We start from the raw sequence: 25,057 nt of genomic DNA on the forward strand, positions 1-25,057 counted from the left end.
TAAATCACATTGTCCCTGTTAAATAAATAAATTCAAACATGTGGAGGGTTTACTAAAGAACACTGAGAGACTGACCTCAGAGTCTCCAGTCGATAGTTTGGATTCTTCTGAAGATCACACAGCAGCTTCACTCCTGAATCCTGCAGGTCATTGTATCTCAGGTCCAGCTCTCTGAGATGGGAGGGGTTGGACTTCAGAGCTGAGGCCAGAGAAGAACAGCTGATCTCTGACAAACTGCAGCCCATCAATCTGAATAAAGAATAACAGAAGAATAAAAATAATGTGTAATCCAGTCACATGTGTTCAGGTTGTGATGAGTATCTCAACATCACTTTGTCCTGATGAATCAAGTTTTCTCTAAATGATTAGAGGATCATTTCTGATTGTGTATTCACTAAATCTAAATCCTCCAAATGTCAGCTCAACATTCATCCAGCTGTTCATGTGCACAGATGAAGAACAGGCTGCTGATCTCAGTCAGCTCTGTGATGTTACTACATTTATCAAATCACACATTATCGAATCTCAAGTCTTCATGATTTCACTTCTTAACAGAACCAGAGGAAACCAGAGGCTTCATGTGCACCTTGTTCAACTTTACTTCACAGAGTCACAAAAACATTTTCACATCAAATCTCTAAATTATTTAACAACTTGGAAAAAAGAAAAATCTCCAAAATAATTTAATTTCCCAAGATTCAAATTCAGACAAATAGTGAAAACATATAAATCCTGAAATGTGCAACAATGGAGGATGTGGATTGAAATGATCCAAATGAATGACACAGTCAGTGATCTGACCTCAGAGTCTCCAGTCTGCAGTTTGGACTCTGCAGAAAATCACACAGCAGCTTCATTCCTGAATCCTGCAGGTCGTTGATGCTCAGGTCCAGCTTTCTGAGATGGGAGGGGTTGGACTTCAGAGCTGAGGCCAGAGAAGAACAGCTGATCTCTGACAAACTGCAGCGCTCCAATCTGAATAAAGAATAAAAGAAGTAAATATAGATGACAGTGAGCTTTATACATGAATGTGTGATGTTGTCCACATGAACACACTGAAGTGATCATCATCTGTTCATTCCAACATTGAAGGACTTTATTAGGATGCATTAATACTTTAGTTCTTCCTGATCCTTCTTAGATTCAAACACTCAAAGCTCCTGTGAGGAACTTTCATTACGTGTCTGTTTTGGCGCCCCCCTGTGGACAAAGTGAAACCTCTTCTCTCTTTACTGATCTTGTCCTGTACAGTATTCCCTCACTAAAAACTCCTCCTGCTTTCTTTGAACTCTACAAACTACAAGTCAGTGTGAATCTCTTCTGTAGGAAATGTAAAGAAAGGCTTTTCCAGACAGCGTCCTGTGATTCTCCTCATGTGACAGCGAGCAGCTGGAAACAGACAGACTTTCAAAAGGACTTTATAATGTTGGTGGTCTCATCGACTTTAGACAATCATCAAGAGAAATCCAGATTACTTTGAGCAAAAACTTTGTGTTTCATCAGCAGATCAAACCTCCTCACAGTACGTTTAAATCACAGAGTTTGTTTTCATATAAGATCATAAAAAACATGAACGGTATGAAAGAGAGGACGAATGAGTTCACTCTGGACCAGTGACATCATCACTGACATCATCAGGTCACGTGGCTGCTACAGGTGGAGAAGCTAGCAGCAGGTAGCAATTAGCATTAGTCCCTGGATAGCTGGTTAGCATCAGATAGCTGACAGACAGCAGAGTGGGGATTTCCACACAGCACTTTAATTCTCCAAGACTTGATATGGAGCACACAGAGCCAGGTCTCTACGGCTCTATATTCACTCATCAAACATGAGCAGTGATATAAAGACGTGACCTGCACCAACTCCTCAATGAGGGTCAGAGTCCTCTCACCGTCTCACACACATGAAGATGGATGTCAGAGATCAACAACTCTTTCTATCACACACTCAGAACAGAACAGAGGCTCCACCTGGTGGAGCTGTTTGGTACTACAACAACATTCAGACTGTTACACTCTGACTGATGGAGCACAATGTTGAGTCTGTGAAGACAGAAAACGATCCCATCACAGATTTCATTTCTCTCCTTTGACTCACTCTACAAACTGTTCAGACATTTGGAAGGATCCACATCAACTAAATACATTTTTAAATGTACTTTTAAGAAACAGATCTCTGCTGAACTCTAAAATAGATACAAACTGAATACAAAAGACATTTGATCAGGAAGTAGAGCCTGCTGGAGGAAGTGTGGGGATCAGGAAGACAATCATCAGCATATCTTTGACTCTTGTCCCGTGTTGGGAAGGTTTTGGGGATTTGTTCAGGAGAGGATTACAAATATTAATATTTATAGAAACGGCTTCATCCACTTCATATTCTACATGTCCTCTCGGGTTGGATGGCGTGCTCTGGTGACCCGTAGGCTCTTGCACTGGTACACCTTTATATACAGTAGAAGGTCATTCTTGGTCTGCTTCCTCACTATCTCTGTGTTTTTATCACACAGAAAAGTACTGGACAGTATTCTTTGTGTTCTCAGGACCTTTTCATGCTCTCTGTTCCAAACGCTCAAACAAAAACTGGTAAAAGTGCTTTTGTGTTTTCTGCACCCTCAGCCTGGAATCTGTTGCAGAATGGAGTCCTTGAAGGTTTTTAAATCTAAAATGAAAGACCTGGATCAGATTCTACAGGATGCACATGGTTTTAGTTTGACTGCTTGAGCTACTGACTCCCAGATTTGACTCATAGATGGTTATATCATATTGTTAAATATTGTGTTTTGTAAATTGTCCGTTGTCTCCCTTTGTGTCTGTAACTTTGTGTTTTTGCTGCTGCCTGTCTCGACCAGGTCTCCTGTGAAAAAAGAGGTTCTTAATCTCAATGGGACCAACCTGCTTAAATAAAAGCTTCAATAAAAATAAAATTAACAGTTGGTATCGCTCCAGCAGGAATAGAGAAGAAAGGGATAAATACTTGTACACAATAATACACATAGCTGCATGAAAGCAAATGACAGGGAGCTGATTGGATGATAAATCTCCATCTATTAATGCATGGAAGGTAACAGCTGAAGAAGTTAAATAAATGTAAAGAATCACGTTTAGACTAAGAAACAGAGAAGATGACTTCATGAGTAACTGGAGTAAATGAGTAAAGGAAACGATGGAGTGGAATAATAACATGTATATACATTTAATTAAATTAAGAGAGGACTGAAGGATCCCCCATTCTATTTCTTAACTTTCTTCATTTAATGATCTTTATCTCTATGTAACATATCCTCGGTTCTTTATTATTATTTTTTGTATTGTATGTTTAAAAAAAGATTTATAAATGTGACTGGATGAACAAAATATGTGATGAAATTCATATAAACATTACAGTCAGTGATCTTACATCAGAGTCTCCAGTCTGCAGTTTGGACTCTGCAGATAATCACACAGCAGCTTCACCTCTGAATCCTGCAGGGAGTTGATACTCAGGTCCAGCTCTCTGAGATGGGAGGGGTTGGACTTCAGAGCTGAGGCCAGAGAAGAACAGCTGATCTCTGACAAACTGCAGTGACTCAATCTGAATAAAGAATAAAAGAAGAATAAAAATAATGTGTAATCCAGTCACATGTGTTCAGGTTGTGATGAGTATCTCAACATCACTTTGTCCTGATGAATCAAGTTTTCTCTAAATGATTAGAGGGTCATTTCTGATTGTGTATTCACTAAATCTAAATCCTCCAAATGTCAGCTCAACATTCATCCAGCTGTTCATGTGCACAGATGAAGAACAGGCTGCTGATCTCAGTCAGCTCTGTGATGTTACTACATTTATCAAATCACACATTATTCAATCACAAGTCTTCATGATTTCACTTCTTAACAGAACCAGAGGAAACCAGAGGCTTCATGTGCACCTTGTTCAACTTTACTTCACAGAGTCACAAAAACATTTTCGCATCAAATCTCTAAATTATTCAACAACTTGGAAAAAAGAAAAATCTCCAAAATAATTTAAAATCACAAGATTCAAATTCAGACAAATAGTGAAAACATATAAATCCAGAAATGTGCAACAATGGAGGATGTGGATTGATATGATCCAAATGAATGACACAGTCAGTGATCTGACCTCAGAGTCTCCAGTCTGCAGTTTGGACTCTGCAGATAATCACACAGCAGCTTCATTCCTGAATCCTGCAGGTTCTCGTTCCAGTTCAGGTCCAGCTCTCTGAGATGGGAGGGGTTGGACTTCAGAGCTGAGGCCAGAGAAGAACAGCTGATCTCTGACATACTGCAGCCCGTCAATCTGAATAAAGAATAAAAGAAGTAAATGTAGATGACAGTGAGCTTTATACATGAATGTGTGATGTTGTCCACATGAACACACTGATGTGATCATCATCTGTTCATTCCAACATTGAAGGACTTTATTAGGATGAATTAATACTTTAGTTCTTCCTGATCCTTCTTAGATTCAAACACTCAAAGCTCCTGTGAGGAACTTTCATTACGTGTCTGTTTTGGCGCCCCCCTGTGGACAAAGTGAAACCTCTTCTCTCTTCACTGATCTTGTCCTGTACAGTATTCCCTCACTAAAAACTCCTCCTGCTTTCTTTGAACTCTACAAACTACAAGTCAGTGTGAATCTCTTCTGTAGGAAATGTAAAGAAAGGCTTTTCCAGACAGCGTCCTGTGATTCTCCTCATGTGACAGCGAGCAGATGGAAACAGGCAGACTTTCAAAAGGACTTTATAATGTTGGTGGTCTCATTGACTTTAGACAATCATCAAGAGAAATCCAGATGACTTCGAGTGTGTTTCATCAGCAGATCAAACCTCCTCACAGTACCTTTAAATCACAGAGTTTGTTTTGATATAAGATCATAAAAAACATGAACGGTATGAAAGAGAGGACGAATGAGTTCACTCTGGACCAGTGACATCATCACTGACATCATCAGGTCACGTGGCTGCTAAAGGTGGAGAAGCTAGCAGCAGGTAGCAATTAGCATTAGTCCCTGGATAGCTGGTTAGCATCAGATGACTTCATGAGTAACTGGAGTAAATGAGTAAAGGAAACGATAGAGTGGAATAATAACATGTAAATACATTCAATCAAATTAAGAGACGACTGAAGGACCCCCCCATTCTTTTTCTTTTATTCCTTAATTTAATGATCTTTTTCTCTGTGTAACATATCCTCGGTTCTTTATTATTATTTTTTGTATTGATTGTTTAAAAAAAGATTTATAAATGTGTGACTAAAATATGTTATGAAATTCATATAAATATTACAGTCAGTGATCTTACATCAGAGTCTCCAGTCTGCAGTTTGGACTCTGCAGTCCCTCACACAGCAGCTTCACTCCTGAATCCTGCAGGTTCTTGTTCCAGCCCAGGTCCAGCTCTCTGAGATGGGAGGGGTTGGACTTCAAAGCTGAGGCCACGACTTCACAGTGAGTCTCTGAGAGTTCACACTGAGAAAGTCTGTAGTGACACATAAAATAGAGAAACATGACTTATAAAAGAAGCGTCTGATATTCATGTCTCACATCTGATGATTAAACAGTTTGTCCTGTTTGGTCTTAACTTTACACATCAGTGGAATCTGTCACTGACACAAAAAGTCTCATCACTGGTTTTCAAACCTGCACATTCTTCACCTGTCAAACATTCACTAAATGTTACAGATGAATGGAAACTAATGGAGTTTTATTTAGGAGGACATCATGTCTATGGTGTAAAATCCCCCCTCCTTCTCTCACTCTCCTCTACCTGGCTTTATGTTTCCTGGATGGGCGGAGCTTCAGAGCTGATAAAGGCAGCCAGCTCACCTGCTGTGAACTCTTTGGGAACAATGGAGCTGACTGCATGTGAATGTCTCATCAATCCTGATAGTTTGGACTGTGAGCTTAAGATGGAAGTTTCCTTTTTTGAAGTGGCTCACTTCTATAAACGTGAAAATACAGAGACTGCTGCAGAATGATCCAGAAATCAAACAAGTCAGCAAAGAATCAAATGTAGTGAGGTGAAGGATCTCCTGTAGGAACAGTTTATCTGTGATCTACCTGCTGAGATGTTCAGAGATGATGCTCATGATTGATTAGTAATGCCTGCAGAGGCTGGAAGGGGGTGCTCACAGGACCTGATATCTCTCTTTTCAGGGATTAACACTATCACACATCTCAGTCACTTCTTTGGGAATTCTCTCCTGAATGTGTTCACAAAACAACTATCAAAGATATTTATGAACTCAGGACAAAAAGACAAAAAACATCACGTATGAAAAAAAAAACTATGATTGACTGTTTCTCCTGAACATTAACAGAGGAACAGTTTTTGGTGAACAGAGAGGATTATGTTTAGTTTATATTAAAATAAGTTAAATAGTACATGACACTGATTTATAATGCTCATCACATCTGGACTTACTTTGCCTTCCTGCAGTTCCTCACAGCTGGAATCAGTCTCCATCGTCCCTGCTCTGATGTCTTGTACTTTTTCAGGTCCAACTCATCCAGAACCTCCTCTGACATCTGCAGCATGTTGTCCAGAGCAGAGCAGTGGATCTCAGAGAGTTCCTCCTCTGATCTGTTCTTTGACTTCAGGAACTTTTGGATCTCCTGATGGACTGAGAGGTCCTTCATCTCCGTCAGACAGTGGAAGAGGTTGATGCTTCTGTCAGGAGAGATATCTTCACTGTTCATCTCCGTGGTGAAACATTGTGAATTACATTGTGCTGGATCAGCAGCATCAGGGTGAATTCACTCTAGGTCCAGTTGACCCAACGACTGACCCCCCTCCTCATTCCCCCGCTGGCCTGTACCCACACTACTCCAGGACTAACCGAGCCTGAGCACAGTTGCCTCTTCTTCATAACATGGTAATACAACACATGCACGGCTTCATGTGAACTTGAAGCGTACAAATATTAGATTACAAATATTTCATATATATTTGAAATATTCAGTCCAGTTTTCCGATTATGCCCGATCCCATTTGCGTTTCCACAGCCACCTGTGCCCTCTTTGGTAGGCGCCATGTACGCCGGATGCCGATAGCTGCTACGTAATAGCATCACGCGATAGCAGCTAACAGCTAACCACTAAATAATAAAGAAAACTTCACACCTATGTGTGAGGTGTGGCAAAGCATTCTGGGAGTACCTGCAAGGTCTGCTGGGATAAAGAGTCTTTTGTCATGGTTCTCCAAAGGGACACAGCCTGAACTTTGTCATCCTGGCTGGACCCAACAACGAGCACCGTACCAAGACAAACCGAGCCGGACCGCTCGGTGGGAACGGGGCTTTAGTCAGAAACAGATACAACACTCCAGGATTATACTTCATGTTCACGTCGAGTTCCTGTGCTTCTGCTCGTGCATCAGAAACTGTACCATGCCTCAGATCACCTCTTCCATCCGTGCCGGGCCAAGACCACGGATCAAAGCGCTTACTTGAGTCAAAGGAACTGGACTTTGGGGGTCAAACCTGCTTTGTCACTGTACAGATTACCTAGTGTGAGTGTGTCCTTAGTGATGTTCTGGTTTCATTTGTTGTCCTTCTCTTTATGGATTCTTGTAGCTTTTACTGGCTCTATAATTATTGTTTTGATGCATATTTTTACTACACTTTAAAAATAATTTTATCTAATTTAAGTTGTTGCACTGTGTGATTTTCTTCTGCTATCCTGTTCTGCTGCTGTAACACTGTACATTTCTCTGCTTGCGAAATGAATAAAGGATTATCTTATCATTCCTCTCCTGGGTCAGACTGGGACATAAAGTCAGTCCTGGACTTTGACACAACCTGCACCTGAACACAACGTGCTCCTTGGCAGGAGGGTCTTTATACTAGAGCTGCACTAATGATGTGATTTGAATCTTGATTCTGTGGATCATTGTCATGAAAAGAAATGTTCCCATGTTTAGTTCAATGTTCAGTTCAAATCATTGTTCACTTGTTATGTTGACTGCTGTCATGAACAGAAACACATGAACACTATGATTCCTTTAAGTGTTTGTGCTGCTTTGGATCAAGAAGGTCTTAAAGACTCTTCAAAAAGACCCAGGATTTCCAAATTTGGCGTCTCTCATAAGCAGATGATCTCCTGCTCTACGTCACCAATCCAACTTCTTCCATTCCCAATATTTTGGATACATTGGAGCAAGAGTGAGTACCTTCCAATTAAATCTCTCCAACTCCCCAACACTCTTGGAAGTTTGGCCTTACCAGACTTTTGCCGATACTATTGGGCTTCCAATGTAAAAAAAAATCCTTTTCTGGAAAGTTAAGATCGCTGTCAGTGACCGTCCTCTCTGGGCCAACATGGAACTAGCTTCTACACCTGTCTACATGATGGTCAGTGATTTGTTTGCAGTTACCTCTACCAACCAAACAAGTCACACAGAACTCTATTGTCTCTGAGACCTTAAAAATTTGGAGTCAACTTAGAAAGCAACTCGCTCTACACGCCTCATCGAAACCAGCCCCAGTTTTTCGAAACCTTTTTTTTTTCTTCATCTTGTTCCAACCTCGCATTTGAATCTTGGTCAAATAAAAGTCTCCAACTCCTTCATGACCTCTATATTGATGGTACTTTCCCTTCATTTGCAGACTTGTCGAAAAAATTCTCACTCCCTCAATCTCATTTGTTCCGTTTCTTTCAGATTTGTTATTTTGTGCAAAATCCTTCCATCACTTTCCTAATCGCCCCCCTGAGTCTTTGATGGACTCCCTTCTCTTGCTGAAAACTACACAAAAATCCCTGACTTCAGTCTTATACAATTACATTTTTAAGACAAACCCGACCCCTCTGAATTCCTTGAGAGCTGTCTGGGACCAAGACCTCCAGATAACTATATCTGATGAACATTGGGGCTGTATCCTTAATCTTGTACACACATCCTCAATTTGCGCTCGCCATAAACTTCTACAATGCAAGATCTTACACAGGAGTCACTTCAGTAATGCAAGGTTAGCTAAGATTTATCCAGACAGAGCTGACTCCTGCAATAAATGTAAACTCACACCGGCTGATCACATGCACATGTTTTGGTCGTGCCCCAGACTTTTTGATTTTTGGCGTGCAATCTTCGGTACGTTGGGGAAGGTCCTTGGTCGCACAGTGAACTTTGACCCCCCTTGTCTCCCTTTTTGGATTGCCCCCGTCATTTGGTTGGTCCAAAACCTCACAACGCGTTATTGCATTCACTACCTTGCTGGCGAGGAGGCTCATTCTACTCAAATGGACGCATTCGTCCCCACCGACACACAATAGATGGATTCAAGAGATTTTACATTGCGTTAGACTTGAGAAGATTAGATTCTCCCTGAACGGTTCACTACAGGCCTTTCAAAAAACCTGGCAGCCTTTTCTACTTCATATAGATACCTTGCACATTGAAGATGAAAAACAATGAACTTCTGAGTTTGTTTACTTATTTTCTTTCCCCACCCTCTTTGTTTTGTTTTTCTTCTTCTCTCCTTTTTTAAGTATTTTGTTGTACTATTTCACTTGTTTATATGTTTTGACTTCTGACTAACTCGTCCTCTTTGTCATTGTGGTGTGAATGGCTGTTAGTGAATGGGTTGTTTCTAAGGAAGGGGCGCTGCCCTGTAATGGACTTTGGTTTATTATTTTATGATTATGCTCCACTGTTACTGTTGATGCACTTGTGGGGTTATACTGTTGTGCATCTGGAGTATTTTTGTATATTTTGTCCCCATCCCAATGAAAAAATCAATACAAATATTTGACAAAAAAGAAAAAAAAAATTAAACAGGGGCCGTGCTGAGCGCCATCTTCTGCTGCTAATAAACGTGCTAATGAGAAGTAAGGGCAGGGCAGGTTCAAAGGTTTGTAAGAGTCCTCTTAGATTACAGCTTTACAAGCTGACTGAACCTACAAGGAAACATGTGAAGAGACAAGGAGTTAGTAAGAAGACTTACTTTGAGTCTGAGGCTCCAGATTCTTTACTGAAGTTTATATCATACTGGTTGGACTGATCACTGTTCAGAGACAGACAGCTGGGTACAGGAGACTCTGCTCTCTGTCTGCTCCTCTCAAATCTGTTAAAAAACAACAAATTTTATATTTCTATGAATCTTTGATCAACTCTCTGATGACAAATCTGTAAAAGAAGCTGGAAATACAAAAAGATCTACAGCTGTGGATGATGAGAAGGTTTCTAGGTTTCTGTTGTCAGGAGGCTTACTTTGAGTCTGAGGCTCCAGATTCTTTACTGAAGAATAGAGGAAGACCTTTGGACCGATCACTGTTCAGAGACAGACAGCTGGGTACAGGAGACTCTGCTCCGTCCTCCTCTTCCTCTAAACGCACATCCATGATCTGATCTGAAGTCAGTCTGAGAGGAAACACAGAAACACTCACTGAGAGATCAACACAAGAGGAACAGGAGACAGTTTGATCTAACACACACACACACACACACACACACACACACACACACACACACACACACACACACACACACACACACACACACACACAGACACACACAGCCTATATGAATGTAAGTAGTGACGTCATTATAAACTGTCTGTGTTCAGTTCACAGGAGGAAACTGAGAGTACAGAAGTGAAGATATAAAAACTCTGGATAAACACTCACCCCGCTTCACTCTTTACTTCTCTCTTCACTGTCTGTCCGTTTAAAATGGAGTCTAACTGACTGAACACTTTCACCTTCAGCCTCCTCAGGTGACCTACCTGTTAATCATGAACCCGGATCACATGTTGCCCCTCCCTCCTCCATTTACAGGAAATCAGCTGTGTGTGTGGATCCAGACAGACCCGGGCTGCGTCTCACTGAATCTCTGCTGAGGTCTTTACAGATGGACGCTCACAGATGAGGAGGACGAGGAAGAGGATTTATTATCAAAGCACAAACTGATTAACACCATGGGAGCGTGCCCCGCTGTCTATTGAGCACAAACACCAGTTTATAACATGGAGGCTATAAAATACACTTTGAGAAATGAGCTCTGGTTGAGCGCTGGCTTTGTTGAGTTGGCTGCCCGGCTATCGGTACTGTAGCACGGCTTGAGTACGGGACTTCAGTCCTCCAGGATTTTGAACTTGTCAGACCCGGGGCAGGGGGCTCTCTGTGGGTGAAGGGTCATTGTTTGATGACAGGGAGTTATGTTAACCTGTAGAAAAGAGATGAGCAGCAAGTTCATAAACCCGGTCGGACTTGTTCAGTGTTTATTGATGTTATTCTGAGCAGTGGCGTCATTAGGCCAATTTTAGGGGTCTGAAGCCTCCCTAAAATGTTCTAAAAAATTTGTTTTCATATAAAAAACACCAAAAAATTATTTTAAAAAAAATCTCTTTTTTTAAATATAAAAACACCAAAAAAGAAAAATATATATTTTTCTAATTTACAAGATGTCCTGACAAATTCAATATAAAGTGGCCAGAATATGAGTTTAAATAAATAATTATATAACCTGTCATTATTGACTTAAATATGATGATGAATCTGTCAGTTTCCCTTCACTTCATCGTGTCAGGTAGAGAGACCCTTCAGCGCGTCGTTATCCAATCCATTCCACTTGTTCATATAGAGACCGCCCACGTGACTGAAAATCCAGTCCGTGTTTTCCCTGCGACCTAGCTTGCACTCCTGCAGCGTGTGTGTGTAAGATGAAGTCCACACAGAGCGGCTAGAACAGCGTGAGGAGAAGGACGTGAATGCAGAGTGGATATAAGAAAGTTTTTGAACAAAGTAAGTATTCTTCTCTGCTGCTAGTAATAATTAGTTAGCCCCCAGCTAACAGCACAAAGTCCCATGTAATTAATGAACCAAGTGCTTCCTGTTTGACAAGTAAAAACCTAGCTTGCACAGTTACTTTCCAGCTCTAAAACAACTCTGCTACTTAGCTAGCTAGTTAGTGTGAAATGCATTGTGAAGGCCCTGGTTGTTTATAGAGCTAAGTGTGCACTCTCTTTACCATATACTATCTTTGGGCTGATTTCCTTCCTTCTGGAGCATCAGCTGTGTTTCTCACTTTATGCACGGATGCACACCTGAAACAGGAGCTGAGCTCATTCACTATGATTATCATCATTGGATATTAACAATAAGAATAATTATAAAAATACACTAATAATAACAACAATCACTCCACCACCCCATTGACCTGCAGGAGTCAGGACAGAGGAGCACAGGGAGTGAGAGGGGAGAGATCTCTACTGGAAAGGTGAGTCTGAAGGATTTCACAGGATAGAGTCATTAGTGATGCAGACAGTCTTTGAATATGATGGAACTCAATATGAATATGAAACATTTCAATCAAGGCGCACCATAACAGACTTATGATTGATTAGAAAGTGGAGAAAGCCGATAGATAGATAGATAGATAGATAGATAGATAGATAGATAGATAGATAGATAGATTTATAGATAGATAGATAGATAGACAGACAGACAGACAGACAGACAGACAGACAGATAGATCGATAGATAGATATGTAGTGGCACTCCGTCTCTTTCTTCGTCCTCTGTATCACTTATTGGAGTCAACTCACAGTATTTGCAACGCGAGTGAAAAAACAAGACAACTTTCCTTCGTTTCGAAAGGTTTACTGAAAAAATGTCAAAGTAAAATACAGGTTTAACAGAAGGTCTAACGCACGGTCAAAAAACTGTGTAGCTTCCTTTAATATTTGACTCCAACTGCTTACGTTACATCCGTCACATTTAACTACGCAGTGATGTCACGACCGAAACATTCAGAAACATAAAAAATAACATTTTCACCATTTTAATGACTAAATTATGACCTTACAAACTATTTTAAACATTATGAATAAACATGAAATTACTGAAAATCAGATTTTAATCATTTTTAACTAAATATTTGGAATCAATTATAAGCATATTGGCTCTGACAAGATAGATAGATAGATAGATAGATAGATAGATAGATAGATAGATAGATAGATAAAATATTTCCCTTCACTCCCTGAATCTACTAACGCTTCTTATCCACTCTCAGCAAGCTGACACCTTTCCCCCAGAATCCACCTTGTTTGAAGCATCCGACAACATCCAATCAAATGTCAGAATAGCCCATGAAGAAGTGTGTAATGGATGTTAGCGACGCGAGCCCATACGAGCCACACAAACACCATGCTACCAAAGATAATTACATTTGCGTACAAAACCTACGAGGTGGTAAACAAACAAAGAGCTGCCAGATGTAGAACATGCAGTTCAAGAATTACAGACGGGGATGCAACAACTTCAAACTTCGTTCAACATTTGAAGTCACACAAAGAACGGTAAGTGGAGGCTCATATTTATTGTGAGTAAATGCATTAGATAACGTTAGCTAAACGGCTAGTTTAAATAGCATTACTGGAAACTACAACTCTGAAGGTACGTTAGCTGAAGTTATGGGGAACGTTAAGGCAACCCCCCCTCCCCATTTTGTGTCAGAGTCGTGCATTACCTTGTCGGGGATCATTTCTCTTCATTTTTCCTCACATATTTAATTATTGATTATTTGTTTTAGCACCTGTTTATACAGTGGTGACATTAAGTACTGCAGGCTACTAATAAACGATACAGTTTACATTACTTGTGCTTACTTTTCCATATCGTGCTACACTATACTCCTACTGCATTACATCTGAGAGGGAAATCATTTACTTTTTACTTCAGTATGTTTGTCTGACAACTTCAGCTAATTTTCAGATCGCACTGAAAACCTTGCATTGTGAATTCAAATGTGCTGATTTTGAATATTTGCAATTTATTTTGTTTTGTAATTAATTCCAATTTCATTAAGTGTTACTGTGGCTTTTAAATATAACTTAACTTCATAATTTTTCCTTCACATTCCCCTCAAAATCTGAATTGTATGCTTCAAATTTGAAGCTAATTTAGGCGTTGTAATTTACAATCTAATTACTTTAACTAGATTGGTTATAAATCTAGTTTCATCTGCAAGTCATGTGGGCCTGTAATGCATTTTCTGACATCTGTTTAACATGCTTTTCTCTTACAGATATGAAGAATACCAGATCAACAAAAGAATCATAAATGAGCCACAACAGCCGTCAGTCTCACAGTTCATGGACACCCGTGCAGGGCAGTGCAGCACAACTCATCCTCAACAGAAAGCAATCACTAACTCAATACTGTCAGACTTGGTTATTGATTGCAACATGCTGCTGTCTATCGTGGAAAACAAGAGTTTTTGTTTTTTCACTGTTTAAAGACTAATATGCAGCAGACTACATGAGACTGCAGACACGCTGAAATAAAGCTGATAATAATCCACTTTACATTCTTTAATCTGTGCCAGTAGAAAAGGCGTCGGCACGTTAATATCATGTTCATACAAAAAAGTTCTTATCTAAACCAAGGCGCTTCAGAGTTTTCCATGTTTTTACACCGTGTCCTAACAGCACGCCAGACGTTTACATGGCGTTGCATTGTTGCATCCGTTACATATTTCATTGTTTGCTCTGTGAAGTTCAGTTTGTCCTTTCAAACAAAATGACATCTACAGAGCTCTCATATTGAGGAGCTGTCGACTCGAATCACTCAGAGGCTCGTCAATAAACCACTCACCATCAGACCAATGAAGTTTTTCTCAGCTGCTGACACAGGTCAAAGGTCAACATGTCAGTCCAACATACAGACTAACAAGTGACAGAAGTTAGAGTAGAAACATCACACTGAAGTCTGGAGTCAAAATAATCATCACATGAGAAGAATAACTGCAGCATTTCTTGGTAGCTTTTGACCTCTGAACATTTCTAGCAGCTGTTTCATGTTTGACCTTCCTCTCCTGTAATGTGTGGAGAACAGATTCATTAGAAATATCACTGAGATGAACTGTGAGCTGATTCCTCTGTCAGTCCCTGATGGATGAAGATCTCCTCAGCTTGCAGAGCTTCTCCACACACAAGATGGTGGAGGTTCCTCCTCTGTGGATCATCAGCTGCTCCTCTCTGCTCCACCAGAGTCCTGATCACTCACATTATAACAGAGATCATCTCCATCCCAATCTAATGAGAGAAGAAGAGAGATGACAGAAATCAGAAATTACTGTCATGTTTACATTTTAGTTTCTGTCGTCATGACAACCTGTAGTGACCTGGGGCCTGCACCACGAAGCAGGATTTAGGGTCACTTCAGGGTTAACCCTGGGTTTACAGTCATGAAGGTGGTTCACTTCTAAACTGGGAATATCGCCATGGTAACTGACGCTGCACACCTAACCCGTCAGGAGCATTTTATGTTGGAGATAAGAGATCAACCTGTGAAAATCTCACTGACCAATCAGATCTCTTGATGGTGGCGCTCTGTGAACTGATGGAGAGAGAGCGACAAACACTTCCTGTGTCCCGTCTGATTTGACATCATAGTCCTTAAAGGTCATGATTGTTTGTTCCTGATATCCTTCATCCTTTAACAGAGAAAAAGCAGCGCAGCCTTTGAGTTGTTTGAAGATGTTCAATGATGAAGAGCTTCTTCTGCCTTTGAATGATATCTTCATATGAATGTTTAGTGTCTCCATGCCGCTCTGTTTGTGATGCTCAGAGCTGCAGCTGAACTTCTCAAACTGTTCTGGTCTCCACATGAAAGAGTCAGAGCAACACATTCAGTTCAGAGAAGAAACACGAGTTCTTCTGCTCAGTTCTGAGGTGAACTAACGATGGGAAGGAAATAGAAGAAGCCGTAGTTTGGACATGAATCCTCTCTGATGTTTCTTTGTTTCTGTCAGTTGTCCTTCCTGCATTTGTTCCTGCAGCTGTGTAACTTTAGTCTTTGAGCCTGTTTGTCTTCAACTTCTTCATATTATTCATATAGTTTGTTCACAGTTTGTTAGATATGATAATCTGCTGACTGCAGACTCTGTGATGATTGTTATAGGTTAAATGAAGATAGCTCCGCCCCTTTTATGTGAGCGTGCTCTCTGAAACTCTGGGTTTACTTCTCAGGTTGATAAGCAGCTTCATGTGACTGTTCAGCACCATCTCTTCTGTCAGGGTTAGTGAAGCCAGATCACAGAAAACAAACCCTGAGTATGTTGAACTCTCTTCATAGTGTCCACCCAGAAAAGGATTTCTCCAACAACAAACAAGAATCTGAATGAATGAAATGAGAGCTGTAGCCACTTTTAGATTGTATCTTCAATCTGTAATGTTCTCTGCTTTAAAGCATTTGTATTGTCATATTGTGGTTCATGTATTTTAATGGATCCTCATCAAGTGTTTTGGAGTTTAATGTGTTTGTTTACACAAAGGACCAACTAGAGACACGAGCTGGAAATTAACAACAGCTATAAACTCTTTATGCAGCTCATCAGTTTCATGCTTTGTATTGAGACTATGTTCAATCACATTGTCCCTATTAAATAAATAAATTCAAACATGTGGAGGGTTTACTAAAGAACACTGAGAGACTGACCTCAGAGTCTCCAGTCGATAGTTTGTATTCTTCTGAAGATCACACAGCAGTTTCACTCCAGAATCCTGCAGGTTCTCGTTGTTACTCAGGTCCAGCTCTCTGAGATGGGAGGGGTTGGACTTCAGAGCTGAGGCCAGAGAAGAACAGCTGATATCAGACAACCGGCAGCCCCACAATCTGAAAAAAGAATAACAGAAGAATAAAAATAATGTGTAATCCAGTCACATGTGTTGAGCTTGTGATGAGTATCTCAACATCACTTTGTCCTGATGAATCAAGTTTTCTCTAAATGATTAGAGGATCATTTCTGATTGTGTATTCACTAAATCTGAATCCTCCAAATGTCAGCTCAACATTCATCCAGCTGTTCATGTGCACAGATGAAGAACAGGCTGCTGATCTCAGTCAGCTCTGTGATGTTACTACATTTATCAAATCACACATTATTCAATCACAAGTCTTCATGATTTCACTTCTTAACAGAACCAGAGGAAACCAGAGGCTTCATGTGCACCTTGTTCAACTTTACTTCACAGAGTCACAAAAACATTTTCACATCAAATCTCTAAATTATTTAACAACTTGGTAAAATGAAAACTCTCCAAAATAATTTAAGATCACAAGATTCAAATTCAGACAAATACTGAAAAGATATAAATCCTGAAATGTGCAACAATGAAGGATGTGGATTGAAATGATCCAAATGAATAACACAGTCAGTGATCTGACCTCAGAGTCTCCAGTCTGCAGTTTGGACTCTGCAGTCCCTCACACAGCAGCTTCACTCCTGAATCCTGCAGCTTGTTGTCACTCAGGTCCAGCTCTCTGAGATGGGAGGGGTTGGACTTCAGAGCTGAGGCCAGAGAAGAACAGCTGATCTCTGACAACCTGCAGCGACTCATTCTGAATAAAGAATAAAAGAAGTAAATGTAGATGACAGTGAGCTTTATACATGAATGTGTGATGTTGCCCACATGAACACACTGATGTTATCATCATCTGTTCATTCCAGCATTGAAGGACTTTATTAGGATGCTTTAATACTTTAGTTCTTCCTGATCCTTCTTAGATTCAAACACTCAAAGCTCCTGTGAGGAACTTTCATTACGTGTCTGTTTTGGCGCCCCCCTGTGGACAAAGTGAAACCTCTTCTCTCTTTACTGATCTTGTCCTGTACAGTATTCCCTCACTAAAAACTCCTCCTGCTTTCTTTGAACTCTACAAACTACAAGTCAGTGTGAATCTCTTCTGTAGGAAATGTAAAGAAAGGCTTTTCCAGACAGCGTCCTGTGATTCTCCTCATGTGACAGCGAGCAGCTGGAAACAGGCAGACTTTCAAAAGGACTTTATAATGTTGGTGGTCTCATTGACTTTAGACAATCATCAAGAGAAATCCAGATTACTTTGAGTGTGTTTCATCAGCAGATCAAACCTCCTCACAGTATGTTTAAATCACAGAGTTTGTTTTGATATAGGATCATAAAAAACATGAACGGTATGAAAGAGAGGACAAATGAGTTCACTCTGGACCAGTGACATCATCACTGACATCATCAGGTCACGTGTCTGCTACAGGTGGAGAAGCTAGCAGCAGGTAGCATTTAGCAGAAGTCCCTGGATAGCTGGTTAGCATCAGATAGCTGACAGACAGCAGAGTGGGGATTTCCACACAGCACTTTAATTCCCCAAGACTTGATATGGAGCACACAGAGCCAGGTCTCTACGGCTCTATATTCACTCATCAAACATGAGCAGTGATATAAAGACGTGACCTGCACCAACTCCTCACTGAGGGTCAGAGTCCTCTCACCGTCTCACACACATGAAGATGGATGTCAGAGATCAACAACTCTTTCTATCACACACTCAGAGCAGAACAGAGGCTCCACCTGGTGGAGCTGTTTGGTACTTGATAGTACGTATTTTCATGGATTCATTCATCTTAATAAATTTGTGGATATATCTTTTAATTGTGTCAACCATGTGAGAGTAATTCTTTTAGGTTTGTGTAGATGTGCTCAATTAGTGGGTGATAGCAGCTGGTGATTTTGTGGAAAAACTGATTTTATGGACGTACGTTGTTTTGGAAGAAGTATCGATACAGAAACACAGAGTCATTTATCGCTACTTGCGGATTGAATCGAAGTTGACTGCGAGAAAGCCATGTTAGATATTATAGAGTTGGCTGAAATAACACATGACGATGAAGAAATGACTGACTAGGCCTGATTTGTGTTGATGGTTGTTTGTCATTTGTCTTGTCTTGTTTTTTTTGTCTAAAAGTCTCGAGCAATTACAATTTTGTTTTTGCGTTGTCCAGAAAACTACATTTCTCTGATCACCTTTTAGAAATGCATCATACATGGTCAAGAAAATGTTCAACAGACCTGTTTTATCTTACTATTTATACACTCTTACACTCTCAGCTATTGTGTGTGAATGGAACTACCAACAAAATTGTTCAATTATTAAAACAATTATTAAAAATTTTAAAAAAAGGAAAATTAAAAACTTTTAACAATAGAAAATGATGAACCATAACAAAGTGACAATAAGGTACCACATTTCTCACTTAGCAGATAAATCTGTTATCCAGAAAAAATGTGGAACTTTATTTGACTTATTTCACAGCATGGACTGATTATTATTAAGATTATTTTGACAAGCACAAACTAAACTTTGTCCACGATAATTTAATTGATAACAATTCAGTTTTTGATCTTTTGTGCTATGCAGATTACATGTTATCTGTATTCTACAGCATGGGATTTCATGTATGTTCAATGACCTTGTAATACCAACAACAGCTTGTAATGTATGACCTAGAGTAAAAGGCAGATACCTTTAATATCAATGTTTCTCAGTATCTGTAGTCAAAGCCTGAAGTATGGAGTGTGTTATTGCATGGTCAGAAATGAAAGAAAGGTTTTTGAATCTTTAAAAAGATTGAAACTTGTTTTCATTGAGTAAATGTGTGAAGTACTTATTACTTTTTTTCTTTCTGCGTATTTTTTTCTTTAGACCACTGTACATACCTTCCAACCAAGTGACATCCGAGTTTGCAACTTGAAACCAATCGAGAGCGAACTGCACAATGAATCATCCATATGAATGCTTCAAGTCATAAGAACTGGCTGAGCAACAATTTGAAGATGAAGGGGCACAGCAATACTCAAAAGCAATTCTTGAAATGGGCACGTAAGGATATCCCGGTCTATTCAGTATTTTTTTTTCTAAATTCATAACTTATCATCTTTTAAAATTGGTCGATACAACTGATGTTCATATAGTGTATCGATTGGTAGTAAGTGGACACGTCCACTACCTATCATATCGTCCACTATTTTGATTTTAGAAGATGAGCAACACAATCCTAATGCCTTGTAAGAAAAGCAAACTCTAAATTTTTATTTAATATGATGAACAAGCATATTCAGACTTTCAACCAGTGGTAACATGGGCTACACAAACAAATGCATAAAAGAGGCTTCTATTGGTTTGTGTGACTTATGGTATCACTCAATGAAAAGCTGTTTGGCACTTCTTCTATGCCTGTTCTACATTTTAAACTCAATTATTTTTCCTTAATTTTAGCTGTATTTCTAAAACATGACATTTTTAATGTTCAAGAGTGATATGCTGTTTGATTTTTTGCTACATTTGACGTAAAAAATATAAAATAAACATCTTTATGTTAACTAGGACTAAAAGGCAGAATTGACCTTGTTTCTTTTAAAGTAGTTATATTCTTAAGTAAAGACTATTTTTATTTAATTTCAATTGCCAATCAAAGTTCTAAGACACATTTTTGCTATTTGAAATCAATTTAAGCCTTTAACCCATTAATCAACAGCAGATTAAGGTATCAATTTTCACCAGATACCAAATGCCGAATGCTACAACACGATCTGTCAGTGGACTTTCTACTGCACTCATTGTGGTGAGTACTTGGGACATCCACAGACCGAGGTCAGATCCTACATGAGATGCAGTACACTATTTACAGAAACAGCAAAGATGTACCCCGCGGAGACAGCTTCCGAGTCGGATTCAAAGTACCTGTAGCCAGTGAGACCAAAGCAGACGCTGCTGTAACAAAAGGTTAATGTGCTCTGTATCTGAATTTCATTTTTACTATTTTACAATTTTTTTTACTTTTAAAATGTCAATTTTACCATTTCACTCTTTCTCAAAAACTTAATTTATAATATTTTTTTATCTACTGTTTGGATTCTTTTTCAAATTTAGAAATCTTACATAATGTCAATTCAGTCGTGATGCGAGTATACTGAAGATTATATTATTTTACAACTTTTGGACCATTTTTGGGATATTCCTGAATTTTGAGTAATGGTGTATCCTCTTTACTATCATGATAAAAGTTTATTTTATTATGTTTTCGTTTTGTTTATGCACTGATTCTAAGACCTTTTGACTCAACTGATTACTTTTATTGTTCAATACCTCATTGTAGATAGAATGACAACAACTGCATTATTCCATGGAAGTTCAAAGATTTCATTTCTCTTTGTTTGAATGAAACATTATTTTTCTGTTTTTTGGGTGTACACAAAGTTTAGAATTGTGTTTATTTAAATATCAAGGGAGATTTTTTTCATTTCTAGTTAGCGAAGACATTCATTTTTCTTATTTTGAGGTACACTGGTATCATTGTTTCCAGTTCAATGATCATCTTTCTGACATACATATCTGCTAAGAAAGAATTATCTATTGTTATAAAAAATAGCAAAGAACAATTACAAAATAAAAACTACAAAAAATAAGATGAATTAAAAAATGGGGGATATATGTGATGTAAAGTATTTCAATGGTTTGATGGAATTAAAGATCAGCTCGTCCCCCTAGAACGTCCTGCAGATTTGGACTCCTTCATTTCCCTTTCCATCAAGATAGACAATCATCTCAGAGAGAGAAAAGGAAAGGTTCCGGGTTACATCAGCTTCACCGTTCCTGAGGGGGCAGTCTTTTCCCAATCGTCCTGTTCCTCACAGATCTCCTCCACGTCCCCTCCAGGGATCCAGCTCACCAGCACCCTCTGGGACTTCAGAGGAACCCATGCAGCTGGGAAGGGCCAGACTGACTCCTGAGGAGCGGCAGCGCCGTCTTAGAGACGGAAGGTGCATCTACTGTTCTCAACTGGGACATGTTATCTCCTCCTGCCCAGTAAAAGACGGGGCTCGTCAGTAAAGAGAAGGGTACTGGTGAGCCAAACAACTTTTTCTTCTACTCCTTCTCGACCCTTAACTAAATGCAAACTTATCTCCCCTGGTCTCTCCCTCTCTCATGATCTATTAGTGGACTCTGGGGCCGATGGGAATTTCATGGACTTTCAGTTGGCTAAGAGACTGGGTTTAATCCCTATTCCCCTTACTAAAGTGCTGATAATGCTCTGGATGGTCGCTTGTTGTGTAGAGTTACTCATGACACCCCACGCATTAAACTGATCATGGCACATAATCACTCTGAGAACATTTCCTTCCATCTCCTAGAATCCCCTGTGGATCCTCTCATCCTAGGGCTTCCTTGGCTGATCAAACATAACCCGCACATGAACTGGTCTACAGGAGAAGTTTTAGGGTGGGGGGAGAAATGCAAAGTAACCTGTTTTCCTTCAGATGGTATGTTAGATTCTTCGGCTCTGGCTTCTACTTTGCCTCAAGACTGCTCTACAACCTCTGAGTCTTGTGATTCTGAGTTCCCAGATCTCGACAAGGTGCCCTCTTGTTACCTGGACCTGAAGGAGGTATTTAACAAGACACGTGCTACTTCTTTACCACCCCATCATACCTATGACTGTACTATTGACTTGCTTCCAGGAACCTCTCCTCCCAGAGGTCGTTTGTACTCTTTATCTCCACCAGAAAGAGAAGCCATGGAGAAATATATCAAGTCTTCACTTGCTGCTGGAATTATCCGACCTTCCTCCTCCCCTGCCGGAGCCGGATTCTTCTTTGTTGATAAAAAAGACAAGACCCTCCGCCCCTGCATTGATTATCATGGCCTCAACGACATAACGATCAAGAACAGGTATCCCCTCCCTCTTATTTCGTCTGCATTTGAACTCTTACAAGGAGCTAAGATCTTTTCTAAACTAGATCTCAGAAATGCCTACCATTTGGTAAGAATAAGGGAGGGGGATGAATGGAAGACCACCTTCAACACCCCGAGTGGTCATTACGAATATTTGGTAATGCCTTTTGGACTTACAAATGCCCCAGCTGTGTTTCAGGCACTGGTCAATGACGTCCTCAGAGACATGCTCAACCACTTCGTCTTCGCTATCTGGATGATATCCTTATCTTCTCTCCGGACGAAACTACTCGCATTCAGCATATACGTCAGGTCCTACAGCGCCTCCTAGACAACCAGCTCTTCGTGAAAGCTGAAAAATGTGAGTTCCATGTTTCCTCTGTGTCGTTCCTGGGTTTTGCTGTCTCTCAAGACAAGATTCAAATGGATCCTTCCAAGGTCAGTGCTGTCTCGGAATGGCCCACACCCACTAATCGCAAACAAGTGCAACGGTTTCTTGGATTTTCAAACTTTTACAGAAGATTCATCAGGAATTTCAGTTCTATTGCTGCACCCCTGCACTCCTTAACGTCTCCTATTGTGAAGTTTCAGTGGTCTCCTCAAGCTGATGAGGCCTTCAAGAAGTTGAGAGCTAGTTTTGTTTCTGCCCCCATCCTGAGTCCCCCGGATCCCCACCTTCAATTCATAGTTGAGGTGGACGCTTCTGAAGTTGGCATTGGGGCAGTGCTCTCCCAACGGTCTCCTGCCGACAACAAACTCCACCCTTGTGCTTTCCTGTCACGGAAATTGTCTCCTGCTGAGGTCAACTACGATGTTGGTAACAGAGAGCTGTTGGCAGTCAAGGTGGCTCTGGAGGAGTGGCGTCACTGGTTGGAGGAAGTGGAACACCCATTCCTCGTCTGGACAGATCACAAGAACTTACAGTACATCAGGAGTGCTAAACGGCTCAACGCAAGACAAGCCAGGTGGGCCCTTTTTTTTTTAATCGATTTCACTTTTGTCTCACTTACCGACCAGGCTCTAAGAACATTAAGCCAGATGCCCTGTCCCGCCTGTTTGACCCAAACACTGTCAAAAGACATCCCTGTAAAATCTTACCTTCCTCAGTTGTAGTGGGAGCAGTTACCTGGGGCGTTGAAGTGAAAGTTAAACGGGTCAATGCTAACACCCAAGGGCCTAAGAACTGCCCTCCTAACAGATTGTTTGTCCCAGAGTCACTCCGTTCTCAGGTTATTCATTGGGCTCACACCTCCAGTTTCTCCTGCCATCCTGGAATTCTACGGACATCATTCATCGTCAGACAACGATTCTGGTGGCCTGGTTTGGAGAAGGATATCAAGGAGTATGTGGCTGCTTGTCCTGTGTGTTCCCGGTGTAAATCATCTCGGCGTCCTCCTCCTGGTCTCCTGCACCCTCTATCTGTGCCCCACCGTCCGTGGTCAGATATATCGTTGGACTTTGTCACAGGACTGCCACTATCTGAAGGTAATACCACTGTTCTTACAATGGTCGACAGATTTTCCAAACTGGTGCATTTCATTCCCTTACCTAAATTGCCATCAGCCAAGGAAACTGCAGAAGCCTTGCTTTCCAATGTGTTTCGTATTCATGGTTTTCCAAGAGACGTTGTTTCAGATCGAGGCCCCCAGTTCATTTCAAGGTTTTGGAAAGCCTTTTGCTCCCTGCTCGGTGCCACTGTCAGCCTCTCCTCTGGTTATCACCCTGAGTCCAATGGCCAAACTGAGCGGATGAATCAGGAATTGGAGACCTGCTTTCGCTACCTGGTTTCCCACAACCCATCATCCTGGAGCAAAAACCTGATATGGGCTGAGTATGCACACAATACTTTACCATGCTCCTCTACTGGTCTGACCCCTTTTCAATGTGCTTACGGCTATCAGCCACCTCTGTTCCCTGAGCTAGAGTCGGAAGTCAGTGTCCCATCAGCCCAGGCTCTCATTCGACGTTGTCGCAGGATATGGAGGAGGCTCGGCAGGTGCTCCTCAAGACATTGGCAAGGTATAAGAGAGGAGCAGATAGTCGTCGACTTCCCGCTCCCTCGTACCAGCCAGGGCAGAGAGTCTGGTTGTCCACCAAGGATCTACCTCTGCGAGTGGAATCTCGTAAGTTGGCCCCTAGATTTGTTGGACCATTCCCAGTGTCTAGGGTGGTCAATCCTGCTGCTGTTCGTTTAAAGCTCCCTAAGCCTTGGCGGATCCATCCTACGTTTCATGTGGCACGCATCAAGCCTGTTAAAGAGAGCACACTCGTTCCTGCCTCAAAACCCCCCCACCCCCCCCGGATTGTGGATGGTGGTCCAGCATACTCTGTCAAGCGCCTCCTGGCTGTTCGGCGTCGAGGTCGTCAATACCTGGTTGATTGGGTAGGGTATGGTCCGGAAGAGAGATCTTGGGTGCCGTCTAGAGACATACTGGACCCTAGTCTCATTCAGGACTTCCACCACGGACATCCACATCAACCTGGGACGTCAGGTGCCGTCCCTAGAAGGGGGGGTACTGTCATGTCAAGCTCTGTGTCCTAGTTTTATATTTTATTTTCTACA

At 40.8% G+C, this 25,057-nt stretch overlaps 1 protein-coding gene across 1 annotated transcript in view; it reads right to left on the reverse strand.

Moving 5' to 3' along the window:
* Positions 1–14,291: 14,291 nt before the first annotated feature.
* Positions 14,292–25,057, reverse strand: part of LOC306836864 (NACHT, LRR and PYD domains-containing protein 12-like) — a 50,414-nt gene continuing 39,648 nt past the window's right edge. The window contains exons 9-10 of the mRNA XM_079364206.1: positions 16,444–16,620; positions 14,292–15,038 (exon numbers count right to left, since the gene is read on the reverse strand). Coding sequence (XP_079220332.1) covers positions 15,023–15,038; positions 16,444–16,620 — 193 coding nt within the window. The 3' untranslated portion in view covers positions 14,292–15,022. The remainder of the gene's footprint in view (positions 15,039–16,443; positions 16,621–25,057) is intronic.

The sequence above is a fragment of the Symphodus melops genome, assembly GCF_947650265.1.
Source record: "Symphodus melops genome assembly, chromosome: 16".
NCBI lineage: Eukaryota > Metazoa > Chordata > Actinopteri > Labriformes > Labridae > Symphodus > Symphodus melops.